Here is a 27,943-nt window from a genome sequence, read left to right on the forward strand (position 1 = left end):
GTTGCCCTGTCCAAGTATTAACAAGAGCACAGGGACTTCTCGCAGCGCCTGGAACAGTGTCCTCTGTGCCAGGACTTCTCATCCCCCAACTTCTCACAAAAACAAACTTAGAGCTGGATCTCTACCTGACTTAGATGCATCACCTATGCTGGCTTTTATCTTACTCCCACCAGACGCTTGGTGATACCTGGTTCATGGTGGCCCGTCCTGGCTCTGAGAGGTGAAGAAAGACATAGACGTGAGGGTGAGGGTGGAAGGGGGACCAGGCCTACTCTGCTCAGCTCCAGTTTCCCGAGCTGGGTCACCTCAGACCCAGGGTCCCTGGAGAGCAAGGGAGGAGGAAGGAGGTGAGAGGCTTGGGTGTGGGGAGGCCGTGGGGCCTTTTGCCTCTGACCCTTTCAGGGCTCTCCAAATGAGGCTGTAGAAGCCATTACACTGGGGATGCACGAAGAAAAATTTAGAATTTCTACTTATGTCTATTTTTTTAACCAAAACAAGCAAAACAAGTTAAGCTTTATTGATATTAAGTATGTAGAATGACAGTACTTCACATGTAAATTTTCTACATATGTTGGGGATATTTTCTCAAATTGTCGTCACTGATAGGGGAGTGTGATAAAGAATGTTTAGCGATCTCCCAGGTAAACAAAAGGTGTGAAGGGCAGGCGAAGACTTGGGAAGTGATTGGGAACCAGAGTGAGTGGTGATGGGAGCTGGCACTGATCCCCACGGTCAGGACCTTTGGGGGTTGGGAGGTAGGGAAGAGTTTTTGCCCGGGAAATCACTAGGGGGTGTGCCTTCTAGAAGGCACCTCCACTCCCTAAGCTGCCTTAACTCCGTGTGACATTTGAAGAGGCTGGGTAGTGTTAACTATTCCCGTAGACAACCTAATAAGCTCCAAGTTCTCCAAGACTCCTTGGTCCCTAGCCCACGGAAACCATGTGACCCACCTCCCAGGGCCCAAGTGGCTGAGAGACTCTGCCGGAAGTAAGAACGAAGCATAATAGCCAGCTGGAGAGGACCTCCACACCGGTGCTGTTCCAGCATGCTAGCCTCTTGGTAGCAGGAGTGAGATGACAGTCGTGGGACACATTGGTCACCAATTACCAAGTTAGATTTAGGGATTAACACACCTTCTGGATTGAGTGATACTGACGGTTGCAAAGTTACCCCACAGTTTGGCTCAACTCCAGGACAAGGAGGGATCTAGAAACTCCGTATCTGTGTCCCGAAGGCAGAGAGAGATTGGGGTCACCACGCTGGATACTCAGTTCACCAGAGGTTGGCGATTTGGTGGATGTGTGTGTGGGAGGAGGCTGACATCTGAGCTGCTCACGAAAAGAACGCTATGCCCACAGCCTGTGCTTGGGGTCCCAGTGGACCGATTTATTGGCCCACAGAATTGTTGCTCCAGATCCATTCTGAGAGGACAGTCCTCGAGAAGTTAGCCAGCCCACTGATCCAGGTTGGTTGGGAAGTGGGGGGTTGGAGAGAACACTGTCTATCTCCATGACAACTAGGGAGGTTGGGTCCTAGAAAGTGCTGTGATGCCCATCACCGTTATGCCAAAATGGTGCCCCCACTTCACAGGAAGAAAGGGGGCACTGGGTCCAACCCTGTGAGCAGTTCAGTTGATTTCTTCTGAGGTCTCCAATCCCAGAGAAGAGTGGTCCACTTAGCAGAACTGATACTATTCCAGGAGAGGGAAGAGCTCCCGAGTTGTCCATTTCCTTCCAAGGCCAAATAAGTGATGTCACCGGTTGCTAGGAAAGTTGTCCACGTGCCCCTCCCCCTCCTTTCTGGTAGAACCAGTTATTCCTGTAGCAAAATGGGCACTAATGTGGACAGTTATGGGGTGGATTTGCTGCCTTGGAAAAAGGGGTGGTGTCAGCAGTTACTGAACAGATTTCTTGTGATTTTCTTTGGTCTCCCCGTGCTTGTCACTGTTGTCTATTTCTGTTGAGATTGGGCTCACCTGCCTCGAAGGGACTAGGCTGGCACTCCTTATGGACAACATGGAAGTCAGGGAGGAAATGCGAGGCAGGCTGAGCCAGGAAGAGTCCTGACTGGTCACACTGGAGGGCAGGTTGGACTGACGTAAGGGGACCACGTCCGGCCCCTTGTCCAAGGTCAGGCTGAACGCTTTCAATGAGCTCTCGCTGTTTCCCTCCTGCATCTTGAAGTTGGACTTCACCAAGCGGTGCTTAGGCCATGCGAAGTGCTTGATGGGGGCCAAGGGCATCTTTTTGGACAGTGGCTTTTCAAAGCGTTCAGAGGCAATGTGGTCCTGGAGGTGCCACCACTGGTAAAGTGGGTGGACTGGGATTGGCAGAAGCGTGAGGATGCTGAGGAAGGTGACCCAGCCCAGGGTGTTCTGTGGGTAGGGCTGTTTTACCTCCTGGGTCTGGGGGCAGAGAGAGCCGGGGGCAGGCGGGGAGGAAGAGGCAATGGTGGCAGGGTTTCAGTTCATGTGCTCCTGGGGATTGGATTCCCCAGGGGCTGAGAAGCTGGCTAAAGGGTCCCTGGGGACAGTAGGAGCCCAGACCTAGGATCCTGTGGGGGGAGATCTGATAAGGGGTCCCCAGAGTGAGAGTGGCAGGCCAGGGTGGGGGAACCTCACCACGCTGCTGTTCCAGGCAATGTAGTAGGGGGGTACCCTCTGGTAGAGCTGGATGAGGCAGATGATGAGGAGGGCCAGCAGCCCGGGCAGGGTCATGTAGCACAACAGGAAAGTGAAGAAGGACCACAGAAAGTGGCCCAGCTCACTCGATATTTCTTCCCTGAACCTGGGGTGGAGGCGATGGGCAGGGACGTCTGGAAAGGAGCTCTCCTCCAGCCACCAGGGCCTGGAGCGCTTGGGAGGGTTGGCTCACCAGCTCTCTGGTTCTCTCATAGGTGTTCAATGCTTTGGGCCTGCCGAGGGCTGCCAGGTCCTCCCTGAGGCTGGGTACTGCCTCTTTTCTCCGCTTGGGAATCCCCTGATCCAGGGGGGCGCACCCCTCCAGCCCTCTGCCTTCAGATTAGCTCATGTGGCCAATGGTGGGGGAACCTGAGTCCCCTGGGTCCTGACTGCTCCTTCCATCAGGACCACCTGGCTGCCCTCTGATCACTCCCACCTGCACTGTCGTGCTCTGAGCTGGACCTCCCTGCTGTGGGACGGACAGAGGGGGCAGATCACCCCCCAACTCTTCTCAGAGACCTCGGATGGGGTTCCTGGCTGGGCAGACCCCGGGGCTTGGACATCACCTTTTAGCTCCATAGATCCAGGCCAGGGCCACATTCTGGAAGGCCACAATGGTGATGAGGGTCAGCGGGACCAGGCGGTCATCAAACAAGGACATTATGTAGCTGCCGGGGCGACTGGTGAAGACGAAGCTGCCCAGGAAACCTCCCAAGCAGACGACTGCTAAGGCAGAGGCAGGTTTGGCCACACTGAGGTGTATGTGTAGGGCTGGGTCAGGGGTCGAACGAGCCCTGGAGATTGGGGGTGACCTGGGGACTGGGGGCAGCAGGGCAGGGTTTTCACTGGGGTGAGAATCCGTGGTACCTGAGAGCAGCTGGGGATAATTCCTGAAGATGGAGTTTTGGAAGGGAACAACAATGCCTTCCAGGATTCTTATCAAGGTGCTCAGCTCTGTGACGGCAAGCGTCAGGAAGAAGAGGATGGCCCAGAGGGAAGAGGCAGGGAATAACGAGACGACTTGGGAGAAGGCTGCGAATGCCAGGCCAGGGCCCTCCATGAACTGTGGGGGAGAAGGCTCAGAGGCAGTGGCGGGTCTGGAGCGGGGGGAGTGGTGCCGTGATGGAGTAGCGGTGGCAGAGGAAAGAGGCACAGAGCGGGGGGTGGGTGGCGGAGGGCAGAGCGTTTCCCTTTCTCGGTTTTGTTAGGCGTGTGAGCGCCAGCTCCTGGGGCCTCAGTTTCCTCCTCTGACAAATAGGGATCCAAAAGTTGAAGTGAGAATTGAAGTAGATAACTTAGCAAAGGCCCTGGCACATACGAGATGGTGATGGAGACGTGACGATCACTGTTACTTCCTTCAGAAGATGCTGAGGTGGCCCACAGGCTCCTGGGAAATACATTTCCCAGTGTCCTCTGGGGCCTGTGGGAAGCACCCTCCTGCCCGCACAAACACACCTTTTCCTTCTGCGCTTTGATGCTGCAGGACGGGGAGAAGCGGATGACCTGGTCCTGGAGGTGTCGAGGGAGGTTGCTGATCCAGTCTAAGTAATCCAGGGGGGGCTGAAGCAGGATGTTTTCTGGGGGCTTAGCATCCTGAGGCAGCACCCCGTCGTCTATCAGCTTCATCAGCTTTGAGACGCCCCTGAAGGGGAAGCAGAGGAATGGAAAGGGGATGGAGAAAATAACATGAAACATGAGCATTTCTTTGCGGAAAAATATGTTGTTTTGTGTGTATCATCATTTACGTGTCATGGTGCTATAAAGAGTTTCGTTATTTTTTCCCCTCAATTTTTTGGCCATATCTCCATGTTGCTGAACGTAGAATGAGTTTCTTGTTTCTGACTACTGCACTGGACTGTGTAATCCATATTTACGATCCATGTTTTATATGTGATTCCCCAAACAACGAGGCCGCCTCCCATGATCACAAACGTCGCCACGATGACCACCCGTTGGCGGGGCTGTGTGAGACTTTCTCTGGGGTATATACTTGGGAATGTGGTCACTGGGCCATACATACCAGGCTTACTTAATTTAAATGCTGCCCAACACTCAGCTCTCTTCTATTCTCCTGGTTAGAAAGCTTCTCTGACAATCTACAGCTCCACGTTTCCTTATCTAGCCTTGCGACTCAAAGCGGGCTCTGTGGAGCCGCAGCGCCACCTGGGAACTTGTTAGAAACGCAGAATCCTGAGCCTCCCCAGGAGATTCCTAAGGCCCATTATGGTTTGTGAAGCTCTATTTGACAAAGGACAGGGGGCTCCGGTGGCAGTTCTTCTAGGACCACCCTGTCCAATATGATAGCCATTAGACACGCAGGGCTAAGCAAAAATTACTTACAATTATATAAAATTAAAAGTTCGGTTCCTCAGTCTCATTTGCCATATTTGGTCACATTCGCCACCTTTCAAGTGCTCAACAGCCACACGTGGCTGGTGGCTACCGTATTGGACAGTGCAGGTGTAGAGGGTTTCCGTCAACAAGAGCTATTTGTGACACCATCTATTGGGCAGCACTGCCCTAGGATACAGTGGCTCTCAGTCTAGGCTGCTCATTGGAATCACCTGGGAGCCTTTTTAAAAAAAAAACAAAAAACAACCGTTTTTATTGAGCTATAATTTACAGACACTAAAAAGCACAGATATTAAATGTACACTTCAATGAGTTTTGACAAATGACCCATGCAACCAACACCACAATCAAGACACACAATATTTCCACCACTCCAGAGAGCTCCTTTGGGCTTCTTCCCAGGCTATTCCCTCCACTCCAGAGGCAACTACTGACTTCCTTCACTACATATTCGTTTTGTGTTCTTGGATTTCCTATAAATAGATTCATACAATGTGTAGTCTTTTGTGTCTGGCTTGTTGCATTCAATAAGATGTCTGAAATTCATCCATGTTGTTGCACATGTCCATAGTTCATTCCTTTTTAATGACGAATAGTATTCTGTTGGTTGAATGAATTTACTAAGATTTATCTGTTCACTTTTTTTTTTTTTTTTTTTTTTTTGCTGAGGAAGATTGGCCCTGAGCTAACATCTGTGCCAATCCTCCTCCACCAGCATGGCTGGTGAGTGGAGCAGGTCTGCACTCGGGATCCAAACTCGAGACCCCAGGACACTGAAGCTGAGTGCATGGAACTTTAACCACTCAGCCATGGGGCTGGGCCCCTGTTCACTTCTTTTTGTTTTGTTTTGTTTGTGTTTTTTGCGGTTTTTTTTTAAGGAAGATTAGCCCTGAGCTAACATCTGCCACCAATCCTCCTCTTTTCGCTGAGGAAGACTGGCTCTGAGCTAACATCCATGCCCATCTTCCTCTACTTTATACGTGGGACGCCTGCCACAGTATGGCTTGATGGGCAGTGCGTAGGTCTGCACCGGGGATCCCAACCGGCAAACCCTGGGTCGCCGAAGCAGAACATGTGAACTTGACTGCTGCACCACTGGGCCAGCCCCCTGTCGTTCACTTCTTGACGAACATTTGAGTTGTGTACAGTTTGGGTCATTATGAATAATGCTGAAGCCAAAATGTCTATAGATGGGATGAATGTTCATTTCTATACGTCTTTTTGTGGCGTGATTTTCATTTCCCTGGGGTAAGTAGGAGGGGAGGGATAATGAGTTACATGGGAAGTGTATATTTATAAGAACCGCTAAACAGTTTCCAAAAACGGTCATATCATTTTACACTCCCACCAACAACGCATGAAACTTCCAGTTGCTTTACACGCTCACAAACACTTTACAGTTTGTCTTTTTAATTTTAATGATTCTGGTGGGTATTAAAGTGGGATCTCATTACAGTTTTACTTTGAATTTCCGATGATTTTCAACACCAATGATATCGAACCCTTTTTAAATAAGCTTACTGGCCATTTGCATATGTCCTTTTGAGTGCAAGACTTGCCCATTTTCTAATTGTTTGGTTTTGTCTTGAGTTGTGGGAGTTCTTAAAATATTCTGGATAAAAGTGATTTATCATATACATACATACGTGTGTGTGTGTGTGTGTGTGTGTTAGTTATTTTCTCTCGGTCTGTGGCTTTCCTATTCATTTTCGGAGTGGTGCCTTTTGCTGACCAGAAGTTTTAAATTTTGATGAATCCGTCTTGGCACCTTTTTCTTTTATGGTTCTTGCTTTTTGTATCCTAGTTAAAAAAAAATCTTTGTTAAGCCCAAGGTCATAAAGATATTCTAAGTTTTCTTCTAGAAGCTTCATAGTTTTAGTTTTTACATTTAGATCTTTGGTTCATCTTGAATTAACTTTGGAGTTTGGTGTGTGGTAGCGAGCAAAGTTTATTCTTGTCCAGGTGGTTATCCAGCTCTTCCAGCACTGTGTATTGAAAAGACTTCCCTTTACCACGGGATTGCTTTGGCATCGTCAGTGAAAATCAGCTGATCACACATGCGTGTTGGTTTATTTTATTTTGTTCTGTTGATCTGTTGGTCTGTCCTTAAGCCAATGTAACACTGTCTTGATTACTGTAATTTTATAGTAAGTCTTGAAATCCAGTAGTATGAGTCTCCCACTTGTTCTCTCAAGATTGTTCTGACTATCCTAGGGCTTTCGCATTTCCATATGCATATTTTAGAATCAGCTCATCGATTCTATGGTAAAGTTTGCTGGGATGTGAATTGCTGTTGTGCTGGAGCTATCGATCAGTTTGAAGAAAACTGATATCTGAACACCAATGACTCTTCAAATCCATGAACGTAACATAGCTCCTCGTTTGTTTAGGTCTTTAATTTCCCTTAGCAATGCCTTGTAGTCTTCACTATGGAGATCTTGCACATCTTTTATGAAATTTAGCCATACTATTTGATGAGTTTTGACGCTATGGTAAGTGGGTTTGTTTTTTAAATTCCATTTAACTATTATTTGTTGTTAGCTTGTAGAAATATGATTATTTTTGTATGTTGACTTTTCTTGTATGACTTTCCTAAACGCACAGGAATCCTAAATGTTGATTCCTTTGGGTTTCCTAAGTACGGGCTTATGCCGTTTATGAATAAAGAGAGTTTTACTTCTTTCTATCCAGTCTCTGTGCTTTTTATGTTTTCTTCTTGCCTTTTCTTCACTGGTTGGGAACTTCACTATGATGTTGAACAGAGATGATGGAAAGGTATCCTTGCCTCGTTTTCAATATTAGGGGAAAGTGTTCAACATTCCACCGTTAGGAATAATGGTAGCTGTGTTTTCGTTGTTGTTGTTGATATTCTTTACACAATGGTTCTCAGCTAATGGTGATTCCCTCCAGCCTCCCTCCTCAGGGACATTTTTGGTCGTCGAAGTTGAAGTGAGGGGTTGACACTGGCATCTAGTGGGTTGAGGCTGGGGATGCCGCTCAACATTCTACAACGCACCAGACAGCCCACCCGCCAACAAGGAATTATCTGGCACAAAATTCCGATAGTGTCGAAATAGAGAAACTCTGCCTTAGCTGATGGAGTAAGTTCTGTTCTACTTCTAGTTTCTTTTTTTTTTTTCCACGAATAGGTGTTGAATTCTGTCAAATCGTTCTTCTTCTTAATCTGTTAATGTAGTGGATTACACTAGATGGTTAATTTCTGGGATAAACTCTCTCACTCATAATGTGTATTATTTGTTTTATATAATATGGACTAAATTTGCTAAGACTTTGTTAAGAATTTTTTCATCTGTGTTGATGAAGGGTGTTGTTCTGTAATTTTCTTTTCTTATAATGTCCTTTAGGTGTCTTGGTATCAGGGTTATGCTGGCCTCAAAAAGAGAGGTGGGAAGTGTTTCAGCTTCCTTTCTTACCTGAAAGATTTTGTGTTGGGTTGGTATTATATCCTCCTTGAATGTTAGATAGACTTCACCAGTGAAGTCATATAGGTCTAGGATTTTCTTTGTGAGAAGGTTTTAAACTATAAATGTAAATTTTAAGCCCAGAAATGGGGGCCATTTAGATTTCTATTTCTTCTTCTGTCAATCTCGATAATTGGTGCCCTTCAAGGAGTTTGTCCATTTCCTTTAAGTTACTGAATTTATCAGTATAAATTTGATCGTAACATTTCTTTATTATCCATTTACTGTCTACAGGATCCATAATGATGCTCCCTTTTTTTATTCCTAATATTTTAAGTCTGTATTTTCTTTCTTTCTTTTCTATCAGTTGCTGAGAGGGAATTGTGGAAATCTCCAACAATGATTATGGATTTATCTGTTTTTTTCTTTAGTTCCTAAAATTTTTTATTTTGAAACTCTGTTATGGGTGCATAAACATTTATATAATTCGGTCTTCCTGCTGAATTGACCCTTCTATCATTATGAAATGCTCTTCTTAATCTCCAGTATTACTTTTCTTGACTTTGTTTGATATTCATATAGCCACACTGGCTTTCTTATGATTATGTGTTTGCATGGTATGTTTTTCCATTCTCTTACTCTAAACCTAACTGTGTCTTCATACAGGAGATCTCTTGTAAACAGGATATATTTGAGTCTCTCATTAGCTAGTCTGACCATCACTGCCTTTTAAGTGGGGTGATTAATGTAATTATCGATATGGTTTGCTTTACGTCGACCTTCTTGCTATTTGTTTCTCTTTGTCTCCTCTACTCCTTTGTCCTCCTTTTCTGCCTCTTTTTTGGTACTTATCAGATAATTTTTTGCTTTCATTTTATCTTCTTATTGCCTTTTGAGTTGTGCCTCTTATTATTTTGTTTTTTGATGATTACTCTAGAGCTGTGCTGTCTAATACGGTGGCCACGAACAAGATGTGGCTATGAGTACTTGAAACAGGGTGAACATGACTGAGGAATTGAATTTTAAATTTTATTTAATTTTAATTAATTTAAATTTTAAAAGATAGGTTATTCGGTTATTGGAAAACTTTTAAGTATGTTCGGAACAATAGGGTTTCTGAAAGTACTTTTTCAACTGTATGCTTTTATGAAATCTAAATACAAACCCTTCAGTCAAGAATTTTCTTAAAAAACAAAAGGGCTGGCCCGGCGGTGCAGCGGTTAAGTGCGCACGTTCCGTTTTGGTGGCCTGGGGTTCGCCAGTTTGGATCCCGGGTGCGGACATGGCACCACTTGGCAAGCCACGCTGTGGCAGGCGTCCCACGTGTAAACTATGAGAAGATGGGCATGGATGTTAGCTCAGGGCCAGTCTTCCTCAGCAAAAAGAGGAGGACTGGCAGTAGTTAGCTCAGGACTAATCTTTCTCAAAAAAAAAAAAAAAAGGGAATTTTCTTTAGTGTTCTCTTGGTATAGATTTTCTGGTGATGAATTCTCTCAACTTTATCTGACAATGTCTTCATTTCACTTTCATTGTTTAAGGATACCTTTAATGAATATAGAACTCTAGGCTGAGATCCTTTCAGCATTCTAAAATATTTAATTCTATTGTCTTCTAATTTCTCGTTCCTAACAAGAAGTTAGCTATCGTTCTTATCGTTGTTCCACTGTATGCAATGAACTTTTTAATTTTTTGATTTCTTTAAACATTTTCTACTTCTATGTGGCTTCCAGAAAATTGACCACAATGTGCCAAGGTGTGATCTTCTTTGCGTTTATCCTGCTCAGGATTTTCTAAGCTTTTGAGATCTGTGGGCTGATGTTTTTAATAAAATCTGGAAAAAATCTGCCCATTACTTAAAAAATTTTTTGCCCCAATTCTCTCTCCAATTATATGTATATTAGTCTTACAGGTCACTAATGTTCTTTTTCAGTTTTCCTCATTTTTTTTTTCTGTCTGTTCTTCACTTTGTGTAACTTCTATTTAGCTGTCTTCAAGTTCACTGACCCTTTCTTCTGCTGCGTCCAAGCCATATTAAATACATCCAGTGAAACTTTCATTTCATTTACTTCTTAAGTTCTAGAACTTCTACTGGGTTCTTTTTTAGACTTTTCTTATCTTTCCTAAAATATCTCCATTATCTTCACATACTTCATTCCTCTTTTCTATTCAATTTCTTAACATATTTATAACGGTTGTTTTAAAGATTTTATTTTTTCTTTTTTATCCCCAAAGCCCCCTGGTACATAGTTGTATATTTTTAGTTGTGGGTCCTTCTAGTTGTGGCATGTGGGATGCCACCTCAGCGTGGCTCGATGAGCGGTGCCGTGTCTGGCCTGGGATCTGAACTGGTGAAACGCTGGGCCACCGAAGTGGAGCCTGTGAACTTAAGCACTTGGCCACAAGGCCAGCCCCAACATAACGGTCGTTTTAAAGTACTTGTTTGTTAATTCTAATGTCTAGATGATCTTTGGGTCTTCTTTTTTCTCTTGGCTATGAGTTACATTTTCCTGGTTTTTGGAATGTTTTGAGATTTTTAATTTTATGCTGGACATCTTATATAGAAGAACAAAGGATAAAAGTATATTATTTGTTTTATTTTGTTTAGTCTCAATAAATGTAAGCCTTCTAGGCAACTAGGATGAGGGCTAATAATTTATATTTTTCTAAGAGTTGAGTTGAACTGGGGCTGGGTGACAGTTTTAGTTAAGTTTTTCTCTGCCTTCATATGGGATTAAGGAAAGCTCACTTTGCCCTTGAGCCACGTCCCCAACTTTCTGCACCACCCCCCCCCTCCCCCAGCAGGGACTAATTCCTTTGATGTTGTCATAATTTGAGTTGGAATGGTTAGATCATAGCTTTCTATGTTTTTGGTTTATCTTTGTGTTCACCTCTGGCGGGGCCATAAATCTGAACCCCATAAGACTGTACACATTCCCTCTGCTTGCTGGCCCTGACTCCACGGCAGCTTCTGCCACTTCCTCAACGCAATTCGTGGGAATAGAGTGAAGGAAATTGTTAGGCCAAGCAATTGATTTGTGTTTTGGGGTCTCTTTGAGATTCCAATATCTCTTGGCAGCCCAAACTGTAGTTAAATCCTTGGGTGGTCTCTTCTTGTCTATGCAAAGTCTCTCCACCTATGACAGGCCTGCTTCTCCACCCACCTGCACCCAGATTGGGCGCTCACCCCCAGATAGACAGGCACTCGGGACTCTCTGCTCACTTACGATGGGCTCATTGCTCTCTAGGATTTAGTTCATTACAGCTTCTTTGTGTCCACTGCTCTTCAATAACTTTATAGGAAAGTAAGATTTTTATTTTATCCATTTGAAAAATTGCTGCTACCATGAGAGCACGGACTTTTGGATCCTTCAACATCCCAACTGAAAGAAGAATTCTGCCTTAGAGCTTTTAAAAATCCCAATGCATGAATGCACCCCAGATCAAGTAAATCAGCATCTCTGGGGGTGAGACTCAGACATAAACATTTTTCTAAGGCTGCAAATGATTCCAATATGCAGCCCAGGCCAATAACCACTGATTGTGGCTCAGAACGCTCTAACAGCCTTCTTTATGAGTTAAATAACTGATTTTGAAATCTTCTTTACACCTTTTGCAATTTATGCAAATCTTTGGACAGTCATGTCTCTGAGACTATTATCTATAAAGTGGTGGATGTTAGAATATTTCCTTTTTGGCTATTTTCTCTGAGAACAAATGTGATATTATTGTTATTATTATTGTTGTTGTTGTTGTTGTTGGAGAGGCTTGAGTTTGAAGGTCCATGAGGCTGGGGGGTTGCTAAGGTAGAGGGAGGGGGATCTCTTCTTGGACCTGCAAGGCTCTGATTACTCACTTCTCAACACAGGCGTGGCCACTGGTGGCGGCCCAGAATCCCAGCACTATAAAGATGATGGATGTGGCCAGCAATGAGGTCACCAGGTTGACCAGGGCCATCAATGAGGCCACCTGGGCATAGTTGCTGCCTCCAGTCTTGCAGGAGGACAAGTTGATGATGGTGCCCATGCCCAGGCCCAGGGAATAGAGCACATGGCTTCCTGCCTGACGCCACAGGTCCAGCGAGGCCCAGGCAGAGAGCTGTGGATAGGGGTAGGTGAGAGAGTTGGAGAGTGGGCTTAGATGGTGGAACCACCAGTGAGCTGGCAGAAGGGCAGGCTGGGTGGAGAGCAGAGGAATGAGAGGAAGGCTGGGGGCAGAAGGAAAGATGTAGGGGAAGGAGACTCAGGGAAGGCCTGGGGAGGTGAGGGAGGGAGAAGGGTTGGAGTCCCCGGCCTCACCTCTATGGTCACCATACGTCTGAGGCTGGCGATGGCACCTTCCAGAAAAAGACTTCGGATGAAGAGACAGAGGAGGAGGATGTAGAGGAGGAATACCGAGAAAATCAGCATCTGGTCAGGTGGGTCATGACAAAAACCAGAAGTCAGGAGAAGTGGGGAGGAGGGGAAGACAGAGGCAAGCATCAGCAGGGGACTGCAGGTCAGCGGGAGTAGAGAGATGGAGGTGAGCAGTGTTAAGGTGGCCCAGAGGTAACAAGAGGGGGCTATGGGAGGACTATTCTAGGGAGGCGACAATGTTGTTTGGGAAAAAAAAATCCACCCATTAATTGCTCAGGAGTAAGGGGTGAGGCCCCAAGTAAAGATGGCTTTTAAGTGGTGGTGCAGTTGGACACTGCTAATTCATGGGTCTTGGTTTTATGGCCTCTGTGTGAGCTTAGGGACAGAAAGTACCAAGGGGAGAGGAGCCAGTGAGGCTGAAGGCTGCATGGAACTTCATAGGTGAAGGGGGAGAGAAAGAAACTGAGAAGAGACTTTAGGAGAAAGGAACACGGTTAATAGGAATTTTAACGTTTTTCTGCTCTGGGATGGGTGAGGGAAGCCCCCCGGCCCCCACCCCAGTGCGCTCTCCTAAGCCTTTAGTAAAGTCTGCTTTTGTGTGAGTGGTTTATTCTGGAGGCCGTGAAGAGATGGTGAGTTGAGTTTCAGGGATGCGTGGGGTGAAAGTTAATGGCTTGCATAGACGCAGGTGAAGTTAACAAAAAGGATCTACACACTGAAATAAATTTTCCATGTAAGGAGATTATCCAGGTGCCAAGGGGATGGATTGGAAGTATGGATTGGGATAAAATTCTCTAAATGGGAGACTCTGGAAAGGAATCAGTGCCAGTTGGCTCCTTTAGGGGTTAACAGGCACTGTCAAACTGCGAGAAGGTGGTGGATGCAAGGCTCAGGGGGTGAGGCTATGGTCTCATCTCAAAGGCTGCCTGTAGGTCTCCACACGCAGTGACACAGGGATGAGGGATGGTGAAGAGGGAGTTGGGTCGATACAAGGCATTCCTTCATGTCATGGATGAGAGAAGAGCAGTTCCTTGGGAGAACAGTGGTTGACACAGCTGCCTGGGGAAAGGACACCTCCCTGAGGATCCCTGATGGAGATGCTGGGTGGCCACATCTGAGCTTGTCCTCTGGGTGGGTGGAGGGTCATGGGGCTTGGAGAAGAGAGTTGGAGGGTGCCGGGGCAAAGAGCCTGAGGATCTTTGGATTTGCAAAGGTGAAGTGGCAGCAGGATCAGTGGTCAGGGGTGGCTTACCGGTATTGATACCTTTAGCCCCGTAATCATGATTAAGAAGAGGAGGAACCAGGCTGCGAAGATGCCCAGGGTGAGGTGCAGGACGAGGGCCTTGACCCCTTCCTCAATGTGGCCTGAGGCACTCAGGGTGGTGTGGTACCAGAAGTACTGGTGGGACACAGTCCGAAGGCAAGAGAGGTCTGGAGGGACCCAGGTGCTTAGGCACCACCTCACCTGGTGCCTGCCCCTGCTCTTCATTTCCTCCCCTTTGGCTCTCACTCCTTGGTGCCCCTGCCTCCCTTGGCCCTGCTGGCCCTCTCTCTCCCTCTCCTCACCGGTGACATTGATGTTCTTCACTAGTGGGCACTCGTTCCAGGGCAGAGGGTGATCAAAGGAGTGGCTCAGGTAGGAGAGGCTCCAGACAATGATGACACTGTTATACAAGCTCACCAAGATGCACACCTAGGGGTGGATACAGTGGGCCTGACGGGCAGGATGGGCGGAGACAGGGGACCTGGAGACCACACGGGGTGAGCTGGAATGCCTCTTGGCTGGGCCCCTCATTCACCATTATGCTAGCGTAGCCTATGCCGCCCAGCCAGGGGACGAGCTGCTTCCAGATCCGGACGTTGTCCACACGAAGCCATTGCTCCATGATCATCTCAATGTACAAGAGGGGAATTCCAAACAAGAGGAGCATGAAGAAGTACACCAGGATAAAGCTGCCTGAAGAAGGGAGCCAGGAGCTGTGCTCAGGCAGCTAGGAGTCCTGGCCCCCCTCCTCTTTATCATTTAGGAGTCTGGGTACCCTCCCCTGAGTTCTCTCCTTCCCCAGGATGCAAGAGTCTAGGTTCCCAGCCTTCAAACTTCTTCCTTAAAACTCAGGATCCAGGTCCCTGGCCTTACCTCCTCCATTCCGATGACACAGGTAAGGGAAACGCCATATGCTGTCTAATCCGATGGAGAAGGCAATCTGGATCATGGTGATCTCGGTTCTTTTAGTCTGAGTGAAGCAGTTTTGTGTCTTGGTGGCCAGAATCTCCCTGGTCAGGCGCCTCAACGATTGGGACACGTAAATTCGGGGTTCTTTGGGGACCTCTTCGTCTGCTATTTCTTCAAACGACTCCATGACTTTCTTCTTACAGGCCCACTAACTTCTGAAGGAATCTTGGGGTCACCAAGAATAGGAGACTTTAAGGGACATGTCTCAGATGCCAGACTGCAAAATTCCATGACAACTAGGGCTTTAGAACAACGGAGGCCAGAGTTTAAATCTTGGCGCTTCTCCTCACTAGTTACTTACTTTGGGCAAGTAACTTCATCCCTCGGAGACTCAGTTTTTTTCTTACATCTATCTTACAGGCATAAATGAATTTAAAAATATTTACTAACTGTTATAGCATGAGCACTGGCCAATCAGAATACATGCCAGCTATAAACACCACAGTATCAGCATAACATCAGCCCTTCCTGAAAGGACTAAAAATGATCTACTGGATACTGAGGGGCCGGCCTGGTGGCATCATGGTTAGGTTCACAAACTTCGCTTTGGCGGCCCAGGGTTCACAGGTTTGGATCCCAGGCGCGGACCTACACATGGCTCATCAAGCCATGCTGAGGTGGCATCATACACACAAGATAGAGGAAGACTGGCACAGATGTTAGCTCAGCAACGATCATCCTCAAGCAAAAAGAGGAAGATTGGCAACAGATGTTAGCTCAGGGCCAATCTTCTTCCACACACAAAAAGATATACTGGATGATATTGAATGCACGTGGATCGGAAGAATGAACATAGTTAAAATGTCCATACTACTTAAAGCTATTGACAGATTCAATGCAATCATAATCAGAATCCCAATGACATTCTTCACAGAAAGAGAACAAAGAATCTTAAAATTCATATGGGGTAACAAAAGACCCTGAATAGCCAAAGCAATCCTGAGAAACAAGAACAAAGCTCGTGGTATCGCCATCCCAGACTTCAAAATATACCACAAAGCTATAGTAATCAAAACAGTATGGTACTGGTACAAAAACAGGCACACAGATCAACAGAACAGAATTGAAAGCCCAGAAATAAAACCACACATCTACGGAGAGCTAATCTTCCACAAAGGAACCAAGAACATCCAATGGAGAAAGGAAACCCTCTTCAATAAATAGTGCTGGGAAAACTAGACAGCCACATGCAAAAGAATGAAACTTGACCATTATCTTTCTCCATACACAGAAATAGACTCAAAATGGACCAAAGACTTGAAGGTAAGACCTGAAACCATAAAACTGGAAGAAAACATAGGCAGTACACTCGTTGATATCAGCCTTAAAAGGATCTTTTCGAATACCATGTCTCCTTGGACAAGGAAACAAAAGAAAAAATAAACAAAGACTAAAGAGCTTCTGGAAGGCAAAGGAAACCAAGATAAAAATGAAAAAACAACCCACCAACTGGGAGGAAATATTTGCAAATCATGTATCCAACAAAGGGTTAATCTCCATAAAATATAAAGAACTCATACAACTGAACTACAAAAAAAACAAATAACCCAATCAAAAAATGGGCACAGGATATGAACAGACATTTTTCCAAAGAAGATATACAGATGGCCAATAGGCACATGAAAAGACGCTCAACATCACTAATCATCAGGGAAATGCAGATCAAAACTACACTTAGATATCATCTTACACCCATTAGAATGGCAATAATCACTGACAAAAAATAACAAATGTTGGAGAGGTTGTGGAGAAAAGGGGACCCTCATACACTGCTGGCAGGAATGCAAACTGGTACAGCCACTATGGAAAACAGTATGGAGATTTCTCAAAAAAGTAAAAATAGAACTACCATATGACCCAGCCATCCCACTACTGGGTATTTATCCAAAGAACTTGAAGTCAACAATTCAAACAGACTTATACATCCCTATGTTCATTGCAGCATTATTCACAATAGCTAACATGTGGAAGCAACCCAAGTGCCCAATGACTGGTAAGTGGATAAAGGAGATGTGGTATATATATTCAATAGACTACTACTCAGCCATAAGAAGACAAAATCGTTCCATTTGCAACCGCATGGATGGAGCTTGAGCATATTATGTTAAGTGAAATAAGCCAGACAGAGAAAGACAAACACTGCATGATTTCACTTATTTGTGGAACATAAACTTATGGACAAAGAGAGCAGTGTAGTGGTTACCAGGGGGAAGTGGGTTGGGGGGTGGGCCAAAGGGGTGCAGGGGCACACTTATATGGTGTCTGACAAATAATGTACAACCGAAATTTCACAATGTTACAAACTATTATGACCACAATAAAAAAACAAATTAAAAAAAAAGTTATACTGGTTATTGAGCGCCAAGGACACACCAAACTTTATTCAAGCCACCCAGGTTTCTTTTCTTTCTCCTTCTGGTCTGCTTGGAACTGCTAATGCACATAGACTTCTAGACCAGTGGTTCCCAAACCTGCTGTCTATTACAATCACTGGAAGGGCTCTCAAAACATAAAGACTCTCGCCTTCTATTTTCCTAGCTTCCCTCTTCCACATTCTGATTCAGCAGATCTAAGGTGGGACATAGAGCTTGGTAGAATTAAAAAGTTTCCTTGGGGTTCTAGCCTTGGAAAGGCAGCATGAGAGCCCTAGGGACTCGTTCCCTACTCAAACAAGCACACTTTGTGAAAATTATAAAGAAAACATTTAAGGTCTCTGGAAATTGTCCTAAAGGTATATAGCAAGTTAAGAAACATTTATTTAAGAAAATCTACTAAAACTCAATAAGAAGAGTGAGTCTGTGACATTTGAACTACAGCCTGCTCCCTCCCTCCCCATCCCTAGCCCAGTGTTATGGAAACTCCACGCCAGGTGGATTCATCCAAGACCACAGGGTTCCCTCTCTTCCAAGATCCCACTCAAAGGCTACAGTATCTTCCCAGGAGGGGCATGCCACCTGCATTTCTCATTCCTCTCCAGCTACAGGCTGCAGCTCACCAGTAAAGTGGAGGTTACATGCTAGATGAGGTCGGTAAGGTGGAGGTTACATGCTAGGCGAGGTTGGTAAGGTGGAGGTTACATGCTAGGAGAGGTCGGTAAGGTGGAGGATACATGCTAGGAGAGGTCGGTAAGGTGGAGGTTACATGCTAGGTGAGGCAAGTCAATAAGACCAGAGGCTAATGTCCCATCCAGCACCCTGCTCCTAAAGCTCTCAGGGAGAAGCAGACCACTGTCCCCATCCAGCTCTGGAGATTTTGCCCAGGGAGAGAGGCAGGACTTAAGAACAAACAGCTCTTCCCAAAAGAACTGACTTTATTTGGAAGAGAGCGTGAGGAAGCTTAAGCCTACGGGTACACTAAAAAATAGTGGAGACTTTGGCGGTAAGCAACTAAGAGAAAGCTGGTAACTTCATGAGAGACATAAGCTAAGCTGTAAGCCAGCTCATACACCAGAGAGAAGCAGGGAAACAGCAGCTGAGAAGACCCCTCCCAGGGTCAGAACAAACCTCAAACACTGAATTCAAAAACTACTCCTGTAAAGGAGCCCAAATTTAATTGTATCAGACTGTGGAGCAATTTATGCTTCAGAGCATTGTCAAAAACAATAGAGCAATCAGCTGGACGTTAGAGGATCCTAGAATCTGGGTGTGATCAGGGAAAAAGAAAAAGAGAGGGGCTGGCCCCGTGGCCGAGTGGTTAAGTTCTCGCGCTCCACTGCAGGCGGCCCAGTGTTTCGTTGGTTCGAATCCTGGGCGTGGACATGGCACTGCTCATCAAACCATGCTGAGGCAGCGTCCCACATGCCACAACTAGAATGACCCACAACGAAGAATATACAACTATGTACCGGGGGGCTTTGGGGAGAAAAAGGCAAAAAATAAAAAAAAAATCTTAAAAAAAGAAAAAGAGAGCTCTTCTAAAGCAACTGTCATCCCACGGTGACGGTGCATGCTCAAGGTCGTGACCTTTGAGGATTACACACCATGACCAACTGGGATTTATCCCAGCATGCAAAGTTGGTTTAACATCTGACAATCAATTAATGCAATACATCACACATCAATTGAATAAAGGACAAAACCTATGTGATCATCTCAGTAGACACAGAAAGCCCATGTGACAAAATCCAACAGCCCTTAATGATAAAAACACTCAGACTAGACACAGAAGGAAATTCTCTTAACCTGATAAAGGGCATCTACAAAAATCTACTGGTAAAGTAACACTTAATGGTGAAAGACTGAGTTCCTTTCCTCTAAGATCAGGAAAAAGACATGAGTATCTTCTCTCACCACTTCTATTCAATATTGTACTGGAGGTTCTAGCCAAGGAAATTAGGCAAGAAAATGAAATAAAAGACATCAAGATTGGAAAGGAAGAAGTAAAACTATTTCTATTTCTGTACCGTATAATCTTGTATGGAGAAAATTCTAAGGCATCCGCTAAAAAATTATTAGAACTCACAAGTAAGTTCAGCAAAGTTGGAGAATACAAGATCAATATAGAAAAATAGGTTGTATTTCTATACACTTGCAATAAACAATCTAAAAATTAAACTAGGAAAGCAATTCCATATATGATAGCATCAAAGAGAATAAAATAGCTAATAATAAATTTAACAAAAGGACAAAACTTATACTCTGAAAACTACAAAACGTGTTGAAAAAAATTAAAGAAGATATAAATAAATAGAAAGAAACCCAAACTCATGGATCAGAAGACTTAACATTGTTAAGATGGCAATACTTTCCCAAACTGATCTACGGAATCAGCATACTGCATATCAGAGTCATAGCTGGCCTCACTGAAGAAAATGACAAGCCGATGAGAAAATTCATATGGAAATTCAAGGGGCCCAGAATGGCTAAAACAATCATGAGAAAGAAGAACAATATTGGAGGACTCGTACTTCCCAGTTTCAAAACTTACTGCAATGTTACAGTAATCAAAGCAGTGTGGCACTGGCACAAGGAAACATGTATAGACCAATAGGATAAAACAGAATAGGGAGCTCAGAGATATACCTTCTCACATATAGTCGGTTGATTTTCAACAAGCATGCCAAGGTTATTCAATGGGGGAAAGAACAGCCTCTTCAACAAATGGCATGGAAAAACTGGATACCCACATGCAAAATAATGAAGTTAGACCTTTTCCTTACACCGTATACAAAAACTAACTCAAAATAGATCAAAGACCTAAATTTAAGAGTGAAAACTATAAACCTCTTCGAAGAAAAAATAGGGGCAAATCTTCATGACCTTGGATTTGGCAAGGGTTTCTTAAATATGACACCAAAATATGTCCTCTTGTGCATCAAAGGATACTATCAAGAGAGTGAGGGGCTGGCCCTGTGGCCAAGTGGTTAAGTTCACGACCTCTGCTTCGGTGGCCCAGGGTTTCGCCAGTTCGGATCCTGGGCACGGACATGGCACGGCTCATTAGGCCATGTTGAGGGAGCGTCCCACATGCCACAACTGGAAGGACCCACAACTAGAAATATACAACTATGTACCGGAGGCTTTGGGGAGAAAAAGGAAAAAAATGAAATCTTTAAAAGACAGTAAAAAAAATAACCATAGAATGGGAGCAAAATATTTACGAGTCATATATTTGATGAGTCTAGTATACAGATTATATATAGAACTCCTACAATTGAACACCAAAAACCAAACAACCCAATTAAAAAATGGGCAAAGGACTTAAACAGACATTTCTTCCAGGAAGATACACAAAAGGCCAACAAGCACATGAAAAGATGCTCAACATATCTAAGCGTTAGGGAAATGCAAATCAAAACCACATGAGATACCATTCTATACCCACTAGGATGGCTATAATAAAAAAATGGAAAACAACAGGAATTGGTGAGGATGTGGAGAAATTTGAACCATTATGCATTGCGGGTGGGAATGTACAATGGTGCAGCCACTGTGGAAAACTGCCCAGAAGTTCTTCAAGAAGTTAAACATAGAATTATCATATGATCCAGCAGTTCCACTTCTGGGTATATACTCAAAAGAATTGGAAGCATAGTTAAAAAAAGAAAGAAAGAAAGAAAGAAAGAAAGAAAGAAGGACTGAAGGAAGGAAGGAAGAAAAGAAAAAGAAAGAAAGCAGGGACTCAAACTGAAACTTGTACACCAGTATCACAGCAGCACTATTCACAATGGCCAAAAGATGGAAACAACCCAAGTGTCCAAGAACAGATGAACGGATGAACAAACTGTGGTATATCCATACACTATAATATTATTTATCCATAAAAGGGAATGAAATTCCGATATGTGCTATAACATGAGTGAGCTTTTTTGTTTTTCCTGAGGAAGATTTGCCCTGACCTAACATCTGTATCAATCTTCCTCTATTTTTCTGTATGTAGGTTGCCACCACAGCATGGCTGCTGACGAGTGGTGTAAGTCCACACCCAGGAACTGAACCCAGGCCACTGAAGCAGAGTGTGCTGAACTGAACCACTAGGCCACGGGGCCAGCCCCATGAGTAAGCTTTGAAAACATTATGTTTAATGAAATAAGCCAGACACAAAAGGACAGATGTTGTATGATTCTACTCATATAAAGTATCTATAATAGGCAAATTCATTGAGACAGAAAGTAGATTAGAGGTTACCAGTGGGGCTGGAGGGAGGGAGAAATGGGGAATTAGGCAAATATAAGAGACTATTGACTGGTTGGAGCAGTTGCACAGCATTGTGACTGTACTAAGTGCCACTGATTTTTTTTCACTTTAAAATGCTTAATTTTATGTTATGTGAATTTCACCTTAAAGAAAATAATAATACAAAATGAAGGTGAAATCATAATGTTATCAGACAGACAAAAGTTGGAAGGATTCGTCTTCAGCAGACCTGCACTACAAAAAATATTAAAGGAAAATATTTTAGCTGAAGGAAGATTATCCTAGATGCAAGGAGAGAGATGCAAGAAGGAATAAAAGACACCTGCAAGGGTGAATATGTAGAGAAATATGAGAAACTATTGACTTCTTAATAGCAATAATAATAGCAATGTATTGTGGGCTTTATGATACGTAGAAGGAAAATATTTAGAACAATGGCAAAAAATGGTAGGGAGAGGGTAACTTCCTTAATTCACAGCCTCCCTAAACCCATAGCTAACACTACACTCAAGGGTGAAGTAGGAACGCTTTTCTCCTGAGGTTGAGAACAAGACAAGGATGTTTGTTATCACCGCTTCTATTCATATTGTACCAAACTCACAGGAGAAGAAATAGAAACTCTGAATCGTCTCATAACTTTTAAATAAATTGCTTCTGTAATTAGTAACATTCCTCCAAAGAAAACCTCAGGGCTGGATGACTTCACTTGTGAATTGTAGTAAACATTTGAAAAATAAATACTACTAATCTTGCATAAGATCTTCCAGAATAGAAGAAGTGGCAGGACCAGCATAACCTTAATACCAAAATCTGTCAAAAGAATTATGAAAACACATGGCAATGTCATTCATGGACATTAATGCAAACTCCCAAACCAGATACTAGCAAATCAAATCCACCAATATATATATAAAAAAATTACATCACAACCGAGCTGAATTTATTCTAGTAATTCACAGGAGTTTAAAAGTAAAAAATCAATCAATGATAACATAATAAAGGATAAAAATCATATGATCATCTCAATATTTGAGGAAATATTTGATAAAACCCAATAACCATTCATTAAAAAAAACCCTCAACTCTTAGGAAACTAGGATTAGAAAGAAACATCCTTATTTTCATAGACGTTATTTACAAAAAAGCTTACAGCAAACATCATACATAATGATGTTTGAAGTTGTTCATGTTGAAGGCTTTTCCTTGGAGCTCAGGAATAAGACAAGGATGCCCACTAGCATCTCTTCTAGTCAAACTGAATTTAAAGTCTGAGTAGATTAATAGCATTAATGGCCCCAAGTCTTCAATTTTTCCTGTCTCCACCCCCTTTGCAATGTGAGTCTGCAGTTCCTCTCACTAAGGAGGCAATAAATCTACTATCCTCCTCGAATCTGGGCTGGTGTGCCAATAGAGAGCCTAGGCTTCAAAAGGCCTTCCTTGTTACTGGTTGCTCTCTTATACTTCTGCTATCACCATGAGGACACGTTTAGGCTAATCTCTTGGGAAGTGAGACCTGTCAATCAGAGCTGAAGCACTCCTGTGGTCCCAGCTCAGGCGAGCCTAGATCAGTCAATAGCCAGTCAATTCCTTTACAGATTGCTGAGCCCAGCCCAAAGACTCATGAGGTACAAGATTAAATTCTTGTTGTTTTACATCACTGAATTTTGAGGTGGTTTGTTAGTCAGCATTTTGGTGGCAACAGATAATTGATACAAGGCTCTAGAAAGTGCAATAAGATTTTTAAAAGTTTGGAAAAGAAGTAACACTGTTGTTATTTGCAGATATGATTGTGCATGTAAAAAATAAAAAAGAATCTATAGATACTTTATTAGGATTAATAAGTGAGTTTAGCAAGGTTGCTGGGTACTGGGTTAATGGAATACAATTAACAGCATTTTTACATACCAGCAAGAAATAAATAGGTAATGAAAAAAATTAAAGGTAACATTTATAATAACATGGAGATATTTCAAGTGCTTAGGAATAAATTTAACAAAAGAAAGACAAGACCTCTATACCAAAACATATAAATAATTATTAAGAGAAGGAAAAGTTTCAAACAAATGGAGAAATAGTACATGTCAACCAGAGAATGGTGGAAATAACAGTATTAAGTAATTAGGATGCAAAAATATATATTTATATGGAAAAAATAAAACTTGATAATTATCCCCCATCATACAAAAGTTAAATCATGAGGATTACAGATTTAAACATGAAAGGCAAATTCATAAAGCTTCTAAAGAAGTTATCTTTGGAGAATATCTTCATGATCTGGAGGTTAAGAACGATTTCTTAAACAAGACTTAGAAAACAGTAACCATAGGGAAATAAGAGATAAATCTGCGTTCATTAGAATTCAGAACATCTGTTCATTAAGAGACACCATTAAAAGAGTCAAAAGCCACAGAGTAGAAGAAAGTTGCCAAACACGTAGCTAATAGAGGGCTTTTATCTGGAATCTATAAAAAGCTCCTACAAATCGATAAGAAAATATAAATAACCTAATAGAAACATAGTCAAGGAACTTGAAGAGATCTTTCACCAAAGTGGTTCTCCAAATGGCCAGTGAATGTATGAAAAAATGCTCAGGTTATTTAATCAGCAGGGAAACGGAAATTAAAAGCACTATGAGGTACCACCACACACCAGTCAGACGGGCTAGAACGAAAAGACTGAGAACGCCAAATATTGGCAAGAATGAGGAGCCGCGGGAAATCTTATACACTGCTGGTGGGAATGGAAACTGACAAAGTTATTTTGAAAGATGAGTCGGCCATTATCTGTTAAGATTGAAGATATACACATCCTGTGAACAGCAATTTCACTCCTAGGTATAAGTGCAACAAAAACGTGTGTACACATGCACAGGAATTTCCTTAATAGCATTGTTTGCAACAACCCCAAAAGGAAACAACCTAGAAATCCATCACAGTAGCAAGGATAGAGAGGGATATGGTCGCTACAAAGGAATACTACACAGTAAAGAAAAGACATGAACTACAGCTACACTTAATGACATGGACAAGTCTCAAAAACTTCACACTGAGTGAAAGAAGCTATGTCCTGAAGAATACATGTCCTATGGCTCTGTTTATATAAAAGTCCAAAAGAAACAGGCAAAAGTAACGTAAGTGTTCAGGTGTGCATACTGAGGTGGTAAAACCATAAATAAAAGCAAAGAAGTGATGATCGTGAGGGTCAGGAGAGTGACTCCTTGGGGGGCAGGAGGCCTCGGTGGTTGGAAGAGGCTCACGGGAGTGTTTCTAGCATGTAGGCGATGTTCTCCTTTTTTGACCAGGATGGTGGGAGTATTTGCTTTATAACAAATCATTGAGTGGAACATTTCAGTTTTGTACACTTTTTGGAATATGTATTATATTTTATAATAAAAAAGAGGTATATATGTATAAAAGAACATAACGGAGTCCAAAACACACTGCTAGGTGAAAAGTCACAGAATATCAAATGTATGATACCATTTATGAGAAAAAGATCCACATAAAGAAAACCACACATTTCTAAGCGTTCATAAATACGCATGTAAATGCGTAGAAAACTCCTTTCTGGCTGCTCTTTCTCACACTAACGCCCTCCCTAATGTCCCTTCCCATCCTTCCTCATTCAGATAAATTCAACGCATCACTGGTGTCTCCTCTCAGATCTAACTTCCTCCAGAAAGCCGACCCTGATCACCTGGGCTGCTTCCCTGCTGCAGGGCCTGACATGTAGCTGGAAGTCTCCAGAGATCTGTTGAGGTTTTAAGAACCTCATGTGAAAGGAAACGTCCTTTCACATGCCCAGTGCAGTGGCCCCCATAGGCTCCATCCGGGGGCAGTCCTGATTAAAGTGCTTCCACAAACTGTTGAAATCTGGAAATGCTGCTATTTGTCTATTCAGATTGCATCTCCCTGACTTTCTGTGTCACTAGGACAGCCCCTGTTGGGTAACCAGTGTCCAAATCTGGTTTGGGAAATGTGGCTTGTCCCGTTCCACCCCCTGCCCCATTCAAGAGCCCAGTGCCCAGACTCCAGCCCGATGGGCAGTCCCCCTGCCCTGCAAACACCTCCTCTGTGGGCAGTGCTGGCACCAGCATCGGCTTCTGTACCACAGCTGCACACCAGCCAGGTGGATTTGACCTGGCGACTTGAGAAGATGGCTGAGGGAGGATGTGATTTGCAAAGTGGGGGCATTGGCTTCCTCTTGGTTTTAGTTTAACTAGGTGCAAAGCCTACACAATCATTTTTTTATTTTTTCTGCTTTATCTCCCCAACCACCGCCCCACCCCCTGTACACAGTTGTATATCTTAGTTGCAGGTCCTTCTAGTTGTGGGATGTGGGACGCCGCCTCAGTGTGGCCTGACGAGCAGTGCCATGTCCTCGCCCAGGATCCGAACCCTGGGCTGCCTCAGCGGAGCACATGAACTTAACCACTAGGCCATGGAGCTGGCCCCCACACAATCTTAAAAGATACCATGATTTAAAATGTTCTCTCCTTTAAGGTTTTGGAAAGCGGCACAGCCAATCTTATAAATTGTATGATATGATATCATATGTATATGTGAATATTTCATACATGTGTATATCTTACAAATCAGATATTATTATTAATATATATTATTTATTGGACATATATATAGAATATAAACACGTTAATATATTCCATGAACATAAGTGTCTTTCTTACAAATTGGATATTGTTATAGAATATGTATTATACATGGGATAATATGGTTAAAGGTAACATATAGCATACAAATATATATTGATATATTCTCTATGAACATATGTGTGTGCATTTCTTACAAACTGGAGATAGCTTGGAGATTACACATATATATTTCCATTATATCATAAGTATTTTCCTCTGTAATAAAGCATTCTTTGAAAATATGATTTTTATGGCTACTTAATATTCCAGAGTTATTATATAAACCTGATCAAGTCTATCGTCTGCTTAAGTCTCCCCGAGGGGCCTCATGGCCCTGTTTAGTTCAGCACCCAGGGTCCTTCCTCAAAGGTCCCCTGCGTCCTGTTCCTGTTCCCACCTCCCACCCTGCCTCCAGCTGCAGCCACCCCCCTGTCACCCTTTCAAGGCTTCGTACCTGCAATTCACTCTGCTGCCGATGCTCCCTCTGCCTTCAGCCTCGGCCTGGGATAATCGTCTCTGTCACCAGTCCGGCCGACCTGGATCTGTGCGCTGGGTCTTCCTCGGCCTCTGTGACCCCTGCTCCGTCTACTCTCCGCCAGGGTCTCGGAGAAACAAAGGAGCGACAACCTGTTTGAAGGCCAGCTAAGAAACCGTTTGATCCGGCCGGGAGGGTCCCCGGAGTCCACCTCGGAGCGAGTCAGGGCAGGACGCACCTACCGCATCCCAGCCCCACCGGCCTCAGCCCCGGGCACCTGCGGGGATATGTCGGTGTCTCCAGGGCGGACCCATCCGCGACCTGAGTGAAGAGAGAGAGAGAAGCGGGGAGGAGAGCGAGGAGGGCTGGGGGTGAGGAGGGGGTGGGATGGGTCACCGAACCCTTGCTCCGCTCGCTGGCCTCTACCACCCCGCCCCTTCGCGCCCCGGGTCCGCCCCTCCCCTCCCAGGCTCAGGGCATCCTCGACCCCCTAGTTCCTGGGATGAAAGGGAGATGGCAAGGGAGGCTGGGAGGTTTGGGCCCAGAAACGGAGGGGTGGTGGCTGGGGGAACAGACGCCTGGCTCCCCGGGAGGTCAGGAGCTGGGGCCAGGACTCCTGCACCTCTCTTTACCCGCCACTGACGCGCGAGTCTGGAGAAGACCGGTCGCTTCTGAGGGCTCTTGCGGGGGGTGGGGGGCTGTCTGGGCGCGCGACCAGGACCTGACGGGCTGCGGGAGCCACTGCCGTTGGGGCCAGAGGCGATTTTAGTATTTCGCGGCAGCCGGAAGGCGATTTAGGCAATTCACCCTGGAGATGCTTACATCTGAAGTGCCCCCTACAGACCCCCAGCACAGACCCTGCCCCTGCCTCTGTTGATTCACTCGTCTGGGCTCCAGATCTTCAGGTCGTAGACCACTGCCACGGTCTTGGCCCCATGGTACCCAGAGCTCTGAAAGCTGACGATCTGTGTGCTTCGCTGTGAAGCACAGCTCAGGTCTTCCCGTTCCTTCCCACTGCATCTTCCCTGACTCCTTGGAGCATCTTCTCTCCTAGTTTATTCTTTGAGGGAGGATTCTTGGGGTCAGCGGTTGGCAGGCAGGTTTGGCCCTGCGGTGGGTGGAGGGAGGTCACCGGTTGCCAGG

The 27,943-nt window shown here is 44.4% G+C and overlaps 1 protein-coding gene across 48 annotated transcripts; it reads right to left on the bottom strand.

Annotated features, from left to right (window-relative positions):
* Nucleotides 1-476: 476 nt before the first annotated feature.
* Nucleotides 477-27,917, bottom strand: LOC103553300 (orphan sodium- and chloride-dependent neurotransmitter transporter NTT5-like). 48 transcript variants are annotated; one of them, XM_070558204.1, is made up of 14 exons: nt 27,433-27,884; nt 27,078-27,121; nt 26,780-26,927; nt 14,944-15,204; nt 14,606-14,763; nt 14,373-14,499; nt 14,059-14,237; nt 12,750-12,860; nt 12,308-12,549; nt 4,136-4,322; nt 3,548-3,743; nt 3,247-3,406; nt 2,621-2,786; nt 477-2,404 (listed from the first exon to the last, which is right to left on the bottom strand). In XM_070558204.1, exons 4-14 carry the CDS (start codon nt 15,164-15,166, stop codon nt 1,895-1,897), a joined length of 2,259 nt encoding a protein of 752 aa, XP_070414305.1. In that variant the 5' UTR covers nt 15,167-15,204; nt 26,780-26,927; nt 27,078-27,121; nt 27,433-27,884; the 3' UTR covers nt 477-1,894. The 48 variants fall into 48 exon arrangements, with proteins under 48 accessions (XP_070414305.1, XP_070414300.1, XP_070414308.1 ...); XM_070558199.1 differs by having other exon boundaries at nt 27,423-27,473; XM_070558207.1 differs by having other exon boundaries at nt 27,039-27,121; nt 27,433-27,468.
* Between the last annotated feature and the right edge of the window lie 26 nt (nt 27,918-27,943).

The sequence above is a fragment of the Equus przewalskii genome, chromosome 9, assembly GCF_037783145.1.
Source record: "Equus przewalskii isolate Varuska chromosome 9, EquPr2, whole genome shotgun sequence".
Classification (NCBI taxonomy): Eukaryota; Metazoa; Chordata; class Mammalia; order Perissodactyla; family Equidae; genus Equus; species Equus przewalskii.